This window comes from Physella acuta, unplaced genomic scaffold, assembly GCF_028476545.2.
Source record: "Physella acuta isolate Inbredline_101_S28 unplaced genomic scaffold, ASM2847654v3 ptg001424l, whole genome shotgun sequence".
Classification (NCBI taxonomy): Eukaryota; Metazoa; Mollusca; class Gastropoda; family Physidae; genus Physella; species Physella acuta.
This window is the reverse complement of record NW_026732939.1, coordinates 25,464-38,668: the sequence shown is the minus strand read 5'-3', so window position 1 is coordinate 38,668 and position 13,205 is coordinate 25,464. Positions and strand designations below refer to the sequence as shown.

General features: G+C 33.8%; 2 protein-coding genes across 2 annotated transcripts; both read right to left on the bottom strand.

The window, feature by feature from the left end:
- Window positions 1–4,658: 4,658 nt before the first annotated feature.
- Window positions 4,659–9,495, bottom strand: LOC131927619 (uncharacterized). The gene has a single exon (XM_059283331.1). It carries the CDS (start codon window positions 9,462–9,464, stop codon window positions 6,273–6,275), a length of 3,192 nt encoding a protein of 1,063 aa, XP_059139314.1. The 5' UTR covers window positions 9,465–9,495; the 3' UTR covers window positions 4,659–6,272.
- Window positions 9,496–9,537: 42 nt separating this feature from the next.
- Window positions 9,538–13,131, bottom strand: LOC131927621 (elongator complex protein 6-like). The gene is made up of 2 exons (XM_059283336.1): window positions 12,270–13,131; window positions 9,538–9,832 (listed from the first exon to the last, which is right to left on the bottom strand). The coding sequence occupies exons 1-2, from the start codon at window positions 12,939–12,941 to the stop codon at window positions 9,707–9,709; spliced, it is 798 nt and encodes a 265-aa protein (XP_059139319.1). The 5' UTR covers window positions 12,942–13,131; the 3' UTR covers window positions 9,538–9,706.
- Between the last annotated feature and the right edge of the window lie 74 nt (window positions 13,132–13,205).

The following is a 13,205-nucleotide window of genomic DNA, read 5'->3' as shown; positions in this document are numbered from 1 at the left end:
CAATTAAGTAGAAAATATGAAGGATGCTGCCTCAGTACCTGATGCACACACAAACACATAAGTAGATGTGGGGGGAAATGTTAACTGTATCTAAATAAAACTGTACAATCTTAGATGTAATTTCTCCTGTGGTTCCGTTCTGGCCACTGCATCCAGAGAATAATTTAGCAGGACTGAAGTAGTCATGGAATTTTTTTAGCAAAATTTTTTCCCCCCATTTCAATACAATAAGCACAACAATACAGATTTAAATAAAGAAATGTAATAAGATGAATTCATTTACAAAGGGCAAGTTGAACGCTAATGCTGATTAAAACTCCAATCCAACATTAATTGCTTCATGACCAACACTTAGCACCAAGACAAACACAGATGGATTGCAGTGACCAGAAGAAATGGAGCAAGTTATAATACACATTTTTTATAGCTTACTATAATATGAATATGGTTTATATGCACTGTGGTTTACACACAATCTATAATTCATTCAAAATCTAAATTAAAAATAAAAAGTGCACAAAAAATGGCATGTATTATTCAATATACAATCAAAGAAAAAGCATGAATGGGGCAGGGGAAGCTGACAACAAACAATGTTTTTACAACCTGTACAGTACAAAATTTTGTATTGATGGAGTGCATAAATGTCCATTCAAACTTCTAGGAATACAAAATGATAGGCAAAACTTTGTACAACTCAGATCATTGTTAGCAAATGTGAAGAACAGTATAACATTTAAAGTACATTTATTGTAAATGCTTTTAGCCGTGGATTTATTCAAAAAGTATATATTTCATTTAACACATTTGACAGTCACTTCTTGATTGTTCTGTGGAATTGCCTTAACAATGTTGAAGAGATCACCAACAAACCCTCCAAAACAATCACAAAATCTTATATCTCCAACATTAGAGTCGTTTCTTTTATTAATAATACATGTATTTCATGTAAAAAAAAAAGTTTAATGTCATATGACAAGCAGCACTTTAAGATACTGTGTCAAAGATCTTTCTGTAGTAGGGGTGACCATCTTTTAAACTGAAGATATTATCTTCAGCTATCAGTTAATATCACTCAAAAACATTTTAAGGGAAAAATACTTACACAACAAAGTTACTTTAAAAAGAAAAGAACAGACTGTTTTAGTTGGTAAATACATAAAAACGAGTTTTCACAAATCAATAACATTGATTAAGTCACCCCCTGATACACCTGAGTCTAATCATGCAGTTACCTGAGTTATACATACAAAGGTGTGCTTTGGCACTCATTTGTATAGACACATTTAACACTCAGGTGTTCATGTTTTGTATGGTTTATACAAAAAAAGTGTGGAATTTCTTAGAATAGCTAACCCAAGTTAAGAAGTAATAAAGCAAGCTTTTAAGTACACAAATTAAATACTCTTAAGTATTATATATATTGCTTCAAAACAGAACAAAATATATCACTTGTATTTGCATAATGGCTTTCAACATAAATCTTAAAAATTTTAGTGGAGAAATGAGAGAGACATAGATAGTTCTATCACTAGTGGTATTTCAAGCATGTAAAAATGTATTGCTGGCTTTCATGTAATGGTAAACAAAAATATTCAAGCATGGAGTTTACTGGACATTATTTTGACATAAGAGAACAGCCAAAATATTGCTTTGCTTTAATTTTATGTTGAATCATGTTTAAAAATGTTTTAGTCCTGAAGTTTAATTCCCTGATAGAGAAAGTAGAAAGTGTAGCATTGTAAATGGAGTTCAGAAAACAATATCTTTAATATGAGAAAAGAAAGAAATATATATTAATGATGAAATAATGTGACTCACATAAAAATGATATATGAGACAACTGGCTTGAAATCTGGTCAATAAAAGTATATAACACAATGAACCCGAATTCTTCAAGGTAAAACAGTATTATTTCTACCATTAAAACATGTACTTAAAAATCTCTCCCCACACAATACTGCTATAATTTTAGACCATGGGCCAAATTTAAAAATTCCTTACAAGTTTGTTTTAGTTATAACGTAACATATATCAAATAAAATGTACTTTAAAAGATCAGATTTTTAAAATCCCTGCTTAGTTAAACTCATCCGTCAGTTATTTCTCTTATAAGTTTGGTTCAAAAATATTTTATTTCAGCTTTAAAGAATTTAAACTTGCAGAAGTCTTTGATGTGGATGTGTAAAAAGACTATATTATTAAAACCACATTTTTTATACACATCTAGATCTATTGACCCAGTTTTAAGCAACAGCACTGGATAAAGAGCAATGTTCTAATCAAGATTATGTTTATCAGAAGTTAAGTTACACTTATTATTCTAAATAAATGTATGGTAACAGGCAGGTATTTTGTATATGACAACAATAAAACACCCTGAAATGAAGCTTCAAAACAAAATACAATCAGTATTCAATGGAATAGTCAACAGATACAATATTCATTTGAAACATAAATGGGGTAGTAAATATTTCAATTGTTCGAGTCACATACATATCATATGGAAAATGTAAACAAAAAACATATTCAATAACAAATATTTATTTCAGAATACACAAATATAAATAATGTTCTACAGTATATTCTATCTTTCATATTTTTAGAAAAAAAACTTTAGCCAACAGTTTAACGAATTATATGATTTTAACATTAACATGTCTTGGATGAACATTATAATTACCAAGCAAGTTGAAGAAATGGTTCTACAAATATCAATGATTTAATATATCAGTAACACTGATGAGAGCAAGGAACTTAGTACAATTTTTTTCCAAACATCCTTTGAAAATAAACATTGCAACAGTTCAAATCAGTTTCTAATAAAAATCTGTATCTATAAATGTTTCCTATGTATGTAACAAAAACTAGATCTAGAGTAACTTTGTGTATGGTTAGTTTAAATGTATATTCTATTTATGTTGCTGTTTGCCAGTGGCATATAATATACCTATTGCAAATGGCTAATTTTGAAGAACTTACTTCAACTCTAAAAACAACTGAGACAAAAACAAGCTCCCAATATTACAGAATTTTGTACTAAAAAATATTTAACATGATTTATACTGAACAGAAGCTTATATAAAAACAATTTAAAAGTATCATCTATTTATGATTTTACCAATATTTGTTTTATAATTATTTACTGTTTAATACTGCTTATATAATCCATAAGTACAGGGTGCGTTCTTGTCATTACGGCTTAAAAACACTTATGAAATGTAGAGTATAAAAGTGTTTTCTATTCCATGGTCTAACATAGGGTAACACAATTCTCAGATAATTTACCAACAAAGCAAAGAGTATCAGTTGACTCTATATGGGTGTCACATAAAAATTAAACCATTGTTACAAATTTAATTACTCCTCCAGACTTCAACAAAATTGATGCTGCTCCCCATCCTAGGCTATTACTTGATTTTTAAAAAATCACATTCCTGACGCCCAGTTAAAATCTGAATTAGTAGCGGGGATTTAAAGCTGAAATTAGTATAAAAAATTAACTGCATTAAACTACTACATCAAAACAGCTAAAATAAGTTTAAAAGATGTTATAAATAAAAAGAAGTGCTAAAAATAATTGAATCAAGTCCTAACATCCAAACCCAACAGTTCATAATAGTACAGAACAAGTGGAACAACCATGGTAAAGATATACAGTAATCACTATATTCAGTGAAATTGAAAAGTGTAAATTTAAAATCTTTTTTTTTTTTAAATATGTAAAATATTTTAACTACAGTACTGTTTTTGATGAAAAGATCAAATCCAATAAAAATTTCTTTAAAGGAATAACATGACAGATAAATAATACACAGAAGTTGTCCTACATTTTTCTAAAAAATATTTTGTTAGCTACATAAAAGTATAATTATTTTATAAGACTATAATTACAATTTATTTTTTAAAAATATCTGCAAGCGGTATAAAAAATACTAAAATTAAAGCAGCGGTTCATAACCTTTTTGGAGGTACAGAATCCTATTGGTTTCATCTGCACTTTCACCGAACCTTATTAATAGTTCTATAGTCTCTATACTGACAAAATCTGTTTGCAAAGTCGGGTGTGTGCCTTGACCTCAGCCTCACCCCTGAGGCTGACTGACCCAAGGGGTTTAATCAAACCCACGTTAGGAACCACTGAATTAAAGGGATAAAAAATAAATACTTGGTTTTTTAAAGAGTCTGAAATAGCAAACTTATTTTAATTCCTCAGCTCTTTTGAATGTGAACAAGAAGGTAAAAGTAAAGCCACATCTATCGTACCTGGTGATGTTTAAAAGAAATTATAGTTTCTCAAATGCATTAATTTGCAAAAGAATTATTAAAATAGTACACAACCAAATTGTTTTAGTTTGTTTTTGATGCTGAATTCACTAAATGGATTAAAGTAGATTATGAAAAACTATCAGGTGTAGACTATCAATATAAAGCATTTAAAAAGCAACAGATTTTTTTCCAGTTTTAATATAATAAAAAAATTGTGTAAAGGGATAGAGCACTAAAAAAAATGTCTCCAAACCCCAAACAATATAATGAGCATTCTAGTTTTTAAAAAAAAAACAGAATTTAATTAAGTTTTTTAAATTGCTTTTTTTTGTTACAGACCTTAAATTATTACAAAGTAGTAAATTATTGAGAAAGAAAAAGAAGTGGTTTTTCCAAAAGGTCATGATAATTGTTACTTAAATAGAGTCTTTCAAAAAAAATTCTCTTGAAGTTCTAATTGCATCTTAGAAAGCTAAAATGTTTCATTTAAAAAAAACACTAGTTTCCAAACTAAATACAATAAAACATTTTTTTAAAAATTTCCTTACAAAGAAAACATAAAATAGTAATTTAAAACTTAGTAATTTAAACCTAAATTTGTAAATATGACTTTAAAAAAAAAGAATCATGCCCATGTAGCTTTGTTCAATTACTTGCACATAAAGCAAGACATTTTGAATAATTACAAGGTGAGACAGTAGAGAAATGTACAGACTTATGAATACATAATAACAATCATTATATTACTGAGATTCAGGAAGGTCATTTATGCACATAAAAAGTCAATGGAATTAAAAGAAGTATGATAGTTGTTTTCATAAAAGGTAAATAGTTATTACACTAGTATGATTTTCTACAAAAAATCATAACTTTCCCAGAGTAATACAATTAAGGTAGTATATCTTTGCAATGTTTAAAACAGTTAAAAACAAACTAAAATATATTTTGAAACAATAAGGTAAGTTGAAACTTTCAAGTCTTTTATAGTGACAAATAGGCCTATTTATATGAACTGAAAACATCAAATTACAATTGTTTTTAGGACAGGACTAGTTATATCTAGTTTCTTTAAGAAGGTTGAACCAATGTATTTTATTATAATTTAAAAAAAAATAAAACACCTTGTTCAACTATTCCATAGCAATTGTATATTTTTACTAAAAGTGTGGTTTGAATGGCATCTTTGACATACATTTTTCAGCACTACTCCAAAGCACATGACAAGGCATATACAAAACAAAGCTACTCTAAATTATTAATCTAAGCACAACCAAAATATGCAGGAAATATAAAATTCCATTTAATAAAAACTGATTTTCAAGTAAAATTGTTAGTTAGTGTCAAGCAATATGCAGATGAATTAGTAAATTATTATAATTATCTTATTAAAATATTCATAATAAAAATAATTTTAAAACACTACCCTGTATTGCCTTGAAATTTCACTCAAATTTTTTTAAAAATATATAAAGAAATGTAATGCCTGAGACACTATGGTAAAACTGAATTATTTCATTGTCACAATAAAAGAAAAGCAGTTCGCTGAATTGGGTATTAAAGCTTTCCAAGATGTAGCTGGAAATGAATATGAAACATTGCTATCAAAAAGTACAAGTTGAAGGTATCTACAATTGCATGTTTGATGCTACAAAAAATGTTATATAAAAATACAATCTAAAAAAAATCTTATTACTCTACTAAATGTACATTGTACAATATATACAACTTAAAAACCAATTATACAGCAAACTTTAGAATCATCAAAATGTAAAGATACAAGATAAAATTCTGTTGTAAAACAGGTATTCACTGTAAACAAAAGTCTATCTTATTAAAATTGCTACACAATGTTTCATAAACAACTGCAATTATTGTCTACCAATATTTAATAATAAACAGTCCATAAAATACAGCACAGAATGCTCAAGCTTTACAATTTACAGATCTTCAAAAGGAGTAGTAATTGTTTTGATTAACTATGGCTTTCCATGTCTTTCATTACACTAACTGCATTCTGGTGGCTTGTCAGAATAGTGGCTGCTATATCCCATTTCTTTAGCCATCAGGGTGCCATCGTACATCGAGTTCATTCCTGGATGCATACTCATATGCTCTGGGGCACCCATCATCCGGCTCATGTGAGGATTAAACATTCCCATCTGTGAGGACATTGGTCCGCCATGCATCCCTGCCATGCTGGACATGCCCATCCCTGGATTCTGTAGACCCATATGAGGACCATAACCCGACATATCTGAGCTGGACCTCATGCTTGGATTACCTGGGTAACCACTGAGGGACATTCCTGAACCATATCCTCCCATCTGCGCCATATCCATCTGCTGTGCATACGGATTCATAGAGCTCATCTGGCTATGCATTCCTTGAACACTCATTCCCATTTGGTGTGAGCTCTGCGACCCCATCATGTGAGCCATTGATGACCCCATGTGTGAGTTCATTGACCCCATGTGTGAATTCTGAGAAACCATATGAGAGTTTGTATTGATCTGTGGTGAGCCTATTTGCTGACCACCCAGCTGATCCGAAGAAGATCCCTGCAGACCAGGAGAGCCTGTCATAGAAAGTCCCATCCCCATGTGGGGATGACCAGAACCCATAGCTAGGTGCATCTGTGGATTTCCTGAACTCATCGGCCCACTGCTGGACATCTGAGAATTAGAAACAGACATCTGAGAACTTTGGCCGATTATCTGAGAGTCAGACGAATTTCCTTGTGAGTTTCCAGAGTTATATTGTAAGTTAGGTGAGTTACCCTTGGATACTTCAGAACTCTGTGAACCTGATTCACTCTGAGGGTTCTGCAAGCCATTTTCATGACCTTGTCCGATAGAATCGCTTGAGTAAGTTGGAATGCCATTTGGGTTTAGCTGTGGCAAGCCCTTGCTATCCTGAGACTTATCAGAGTTGTTGGAAGTAGAATCTAACAGACTGTCCTTGGCGCTGCTTTTCTCGGACTTGCTCTCCTTGTTAGAATGCTTTTCTTTACTCTGCTCTCCTGGTCCAGTGATAGAGGTGTTACTGTTTGCTGTTGGTGACTGGTTGGGTGCTACTGGCTGTTGCTGAGCTGGTGACTGGCTACAAGAAGAGTGTGCAGGTGAGGACTGATTGCGGCTTGAAGCGTGAGCTGGGGATGACTGGCTACGGGAGGAGGCATGGGCTGGCGATTGATTGACACTAGACGCATGTGCTGGGGACTGGTGGTTGTTGGACCCTTGAGCTGGAGACTGGTGATATGACTGCACTGGTGGGGACTGGAATCCATAGTGGCCAGGGGATTGCTTGTTGTGGTAAGAGTGGTGATGAGAGTGATGACTTGAAGAAGAAGCTGATGATGATGTTGTATGTGACAGAGCTGGAGGCTGGCTCGGTGCCTGATATGGTATCCGGCCGTACCTGATGATGTCAATAATACCTATCTCAGTCAACTGTTTAATAGCAATATCAGCCCATCCCTTGTTCGCAGCTGGGTTTATGGGACTTGGATGCATCAAGCACTCTAAAGTGATACCATTAAATTCATCTGCTGACAAAGCTTTCTGTGCTTGCGCCAGAGCATATTTCCCAATGCATATTACATATTTGCACTTCAGTAGCCGAACTACTTCCACAAGTGTTGCATTGCATAATGCATTGATCTGATCCAGTACAGACGAAGTTAGTTGTGGAGGAGTAACATTTTTACCACTATCAGTAAGAAAGGCAAAAGGACACAGGTTGTGCACATAGCTGGTTCTAAAGAAATGTTCTGGAGTGTGACACAGTGTTCTGAATAGTTGCCAGAAACGCCCACCAGTGACCTCAGACCTGGAGCATTCAAGTCCTACAACTCTTCTCTTCGGATGTTCTAGAACTGGCTTTAAGACCTCACCCTCTATTTGAAGCCACTCCTTTACAATGGCACACTCACCAAAAGGTACTCCATTCTGAGACATCCCAAATGGTCCAGGGTTCATACCTACAAAAAGTATGTACTTTTCACCTGTACAGAACCTTCTGACAAAATTTAGATGGGAGTCAAAAGCATACTCTAGAGGATTATAAACATACTGGATCTTTCCTGGAAGGCTTACACGCGATAGTTTTTCACACAACTCCTTTTCAAACATCATGTAGCGATCACTGAAAAAATTGGGACTACCTGGCTCAGGGTTTGAAGTGAACAAGTAAATCCCACGCTGAGAGTGAAAAGTAGCAGGATCTCGTGGCGCTGGAGTTGGCGGCCTCTCTGCTTCCTCTGTGGATTTCTTTGGTTTTTTAGGCGCTGGGCTGTGAACTCTGTCATCGAGAAACGGGGGTGTCCTCATCATCCCTGGCTGCAAAGGATGGGGTGGGAAGCTCCTCCCCGGAGGACCCCCTGGGGGCAGACCAGCAAAGTATGGGCTTGAAAACTGGCGATATCTGTATCGATCCAGTTCTTCTTGAGACATTAAATCGGAACTTTCTTTAATGGGAAATCCAGGTATAGTTGGTCCCCAACCCATGGAAGGATGGTAGGGAAAGGGCATCTGCCCAGCCTGACTATTGGGATAAAGACCCATTGCCGATGACTGCATTAATTGAGAGGATGAAATACCACCCATGTAACGATTAACACCATCAAGAGAATTCGAGGGAGGAAATCCACCAACTTGGTTATATCCATACATGGGATACCCATAGGATTGTGCAAATGGAGAAAATGGTGGTCCTCTTGAATCTGCAGAACTGCTCGTACTTCCAAATGCTTGTGCATAAGGACTGGAAGAGATGCTGCTTGTAATGGTGCTTGGGGTGTACAGCGTTGTTGAATTGGGGAATGTGGGAGAGGATGACTGTTCTGATGTTGGTGTGCCAGAATACTGGCCGTGAGGAGAAGATGCTGGTAGGTTATCTGTGGCAGCACCTGGAGAGTGGGCAGTAGAGCTGGGCCTCAAGGATGAGCCTGGAAACCCTAACTCTGACATACCATGATATGACTGCCCGTAAGCAGCATACTGAGATGCTAGATTCACTGATAGATCACTAGATTTTGGGTAGCCCAGGACACCATCACCACCCAAGCTACTCATCCCAGGACCACCAGAGCCACCAGCAAGGCTACGCATATCTGTAGTAAAAGGATGGCCGTATGGTTCTAGGGATGAAGGTAGACCAGAATGTTGAGAATAAGCGTCCCACGGACTTGATGACATTTTGCACTTAATTAACTAGCTTCTTTGAAACTTTTAAGTAAAAGCAAGTGGTTGAGAATTGTCATCAATTAATTGTATCCAGTATACCATCTCTATATAGCGTTGATGCAAATGGTAATCATTTTTAGTTGAAAAGATAGCACACAAACTGCCTTATTTCCATAACTTGAACAAAATTGACTCGAATTTGTTATTTACTTTTAATTACTCATGTTTAAATGACAAGCTTCAACTGGTTAAATTCATAGCACTGCAGCGGACATTCCAGAGGCAAATAGCTCCACACTTTTATCTGACAACTTAAATTGAGTGTGTTTCGTGATATGTTTCCTGGGCTTCAAAGGAGAATCTTTCCATTCAATTAATATCTGGTGAAATAAAAATAGTTTAAATTAATTTTCCTCAATTTCAAGGTTTCTAAATTGTAAACAATAATAAAGACAGTAAAAGGCCATAAAAATTTCCTTCAATGTTAGCAGAGCATATTATCACTGAATCTCAGTGAATAGTCAAATGGATAATGACAAACTTGGCAGAAAGGAATGCCTTCCAAGTTCCATCCAGCAGGCCTTAGGCTGGATGGCAAACAAACCTTTTTATCATTTGAATAAGTCTTTTAACTTTTTCTATCTTGTGGAAATGAGATCTGCAGTCAAATGGTTGCATTTCAGGTGATTTGCTAAGAGGTGTGGGTTCTATTCTAATAGGGATCAAGCTACCTTTTCTAACTTTTTTCTTCAATTTTTCAGGAATCAGCTTTCCTTTGGTTGAATATATAAGCTTATTTTTATTATTGATAATGGGATATGTATGTAACTTACATAGATTGTAAGCCAAATAATTCTGATAATTTTTGGCTAAACGTAAATTGTTTATTCCTATCCAATCATGGCTTAAGCCTAAGTCAAATTAATTAAAACTACAAATTTGAGCTATGGAAACTACTAGTTCATTTATTTGACAGAACAATTACATACATATACGTGGCAGTTAGGACTACATTCTTTATGGCACACCAATGTAGTCTAACTTTAACAACGAAAAATAAAAGACAAGAAAAGCCAGTCAGGCATAATGCCATTGTGGCACCAAAATCTTGCCTCAAATGGAAGGTAATATTTCCCTTCCATTGCGCATGCCTACACCATTCCACCTAGATTGTGCCTAAACTATTTACTAATCACGGAAATTTCAAAAGGCTGCGGCAACCCTGCTAATTCAACCTATTCCAAATTTAAGGCTCTACTGTTGTAGGGACTGAAGTCGAAGTATATCTTTTAATTAAAAACTTGCATTACTCATTTCATGGCAGACAATAATTTAGAAAAATTGGAATATTAACATCTGGCATGTTTTAGTTACAAAAGCTTGTTTCTTTAGTAATGGTCTCATTTGTTTTATATTTATATTATTGAATTGAGTGAATAAGAATGAAATCTATGTCATTGCTAAATGCATATTTGAATAATTTTAAAAAGTCATGTTACTTATTACATCCAGTATAGAAAAAAGACAAATTCAAACAGCTGAAGGTTGAATTTTACTATTAATATGAGAAGCTATACTTCTTAATTATCTCTTTGCATTGAGATGGGGGTCCGTTACGCTCACAATTAACCAAGTTGTTCAATTTAACTTTTAAGAGACTCAAATTTGTTTTTAGTATGGAAATTCATATTCAATATCTAGCAACATCTAAGTAAATTCCAAATGAAATACTTGAGTACATTTTTTGTAAAAGCAATTAAAAAAAACATTTGATTAACATCAATGAACAGCATTCTATTGTCATATCTAGAGCTAATCCGAGATTTTAGAGAAAAGGACAAACTGTCAATTTTGATGACCAAAAAAAAAGGAGCTCATTTTAGTTTTGTGTCTAAAATTAAGTAGGTTACAGTATTTTCTTCAATAAATTAATCATTAGGCCTACTGAAAAGTAATAATATTGTGTGAATGAAAGGGAAAAAATTCCAATTTGGGTCTATGAATGGTACTTTGTTTTAAGCTTATGTGTTCAACTTTTTTGTGGTGATTTTTTTTGTTGTGCTATTTGTTTTTTGTATGTCAAAATAGATAGGCTAATAATTAATAAATGATAGTGAGCCTAGTAATTCTGGAAATTAAGCTAAAAAATTACTAATACAATCATAATAGGATAGGAAATAGTTCTAAATACTATCCAGTCAAGAGTTTGGCTGTTTAAGGATTAACCATGGACCTAAGTTGTTTATTTACTATTAAGATATAGTTTGATATAGTCTAGTCTTTAAGTAAAGTATATGCCTAATCTTTTTTTTAAATCTGTTTTAATATTTATCCTGTCTAATCAAAACCTGTGGTTATTTTTGTTAAATCAAAGTTAGTAATTTGTAACTTCAGCTACGTTAATTAGGCCTACTACAAAAGTAAGAAAATTATTGGTGTGGCAGAACAATCAGATTTATTTGTGGCAGTTACTTTCATACAACTACATTCTTAAGTTGATGATAGTCTTCAAAAAGTCACACACATAATAATATTTTGTGAGATCCTGTTGCGCAAATACAGTTGAGCAAAAATATTCTTCCTATTTTCTTCCGACTAGAATCTGCCTATAAATTATACATGTATAGGCCTACCTGGCAATCTATTTAAATTCTGCCATTTCTTAGCTGTTTTGAGTGTAGTGAGTAAAATCATCAACTTCTGTATTGTCTAATAATGAAGTTAAATTAATCCCGAATATCATGACCAGTCCCCATTAAAAAATTGAGACCTGAAACTGTCAGTTAATAATTAAGGTTCTATTTTATATATGCTTACCTGACCATGCACATCCTTACAGTAACCTGATTTCAGATCTGAAACCTCAATTTTGAGACTTGATAAGTGTGACATAAATGCCCAAACTTCATTTGCTTCTTCATCCTCTTCATCCAAGTTGGAAAATAGCACTAGTGATCCTTTCAGAGCTCCCAGTGTAACAATATTATTGAGACTGTTAACAAAATATGTTAACTCTGGTGTAGTAAGACCTGCCCTCAAAAGAACTGTTAAATCATCAACAATAACAACAGGGCCAGCACTGTGGGGGCTCAGTTGAGATAATTTAACAAGTGCTGATTTAATAAAATCTAAAAATGGTGTTTGATCACCACTCAAGAGACTTAAGAATAGCTTAGTTTCACTCAATTCAGTTGCGGGCTGCGTAATACATTCGCTTAATAGCTTGAGACCTTCTAAAAATAAAAGGTTTTTGTTCTCATCCCGAGCCGAAAGTAGGTTGGTCCCAAGCTTTTGAGCAACAGTGTTAAAATGATTAAAAGATTGGGAAAGTCCGATGAAACACACAGGTCTTTTTTGCTTCAGGCACAAGTTTAGGAAATAATGTATTAAGAAACCACCTTCATGGGACCTATCTCCAATGATAATATGTTCATTTTGAGGAAAATTGCTTGAGTCAACAGCAAGAAACTGACAAATCTGGGCCAGCATGTTTCTCCATTTTAAGTCGAAATTCTACAGCGCGGTAAAGATGATTGAGTACAATATTCCATATTTTAAAAAGTAAAAAAACCACAATCCTGTAGCAAAAAGGCTATGGTATAAGTTATTACTTTTTAGAACGTTTATATATTTTAATTAATTCAATCAATAACATTATCTGCATAAAGGACTTTGCTTGAATCGAATCTTTTAAGTAATCTACTTTTTATCGGCATGACGCCATGGTGTGTACTTCCGGGAAGCGCCAGTTTT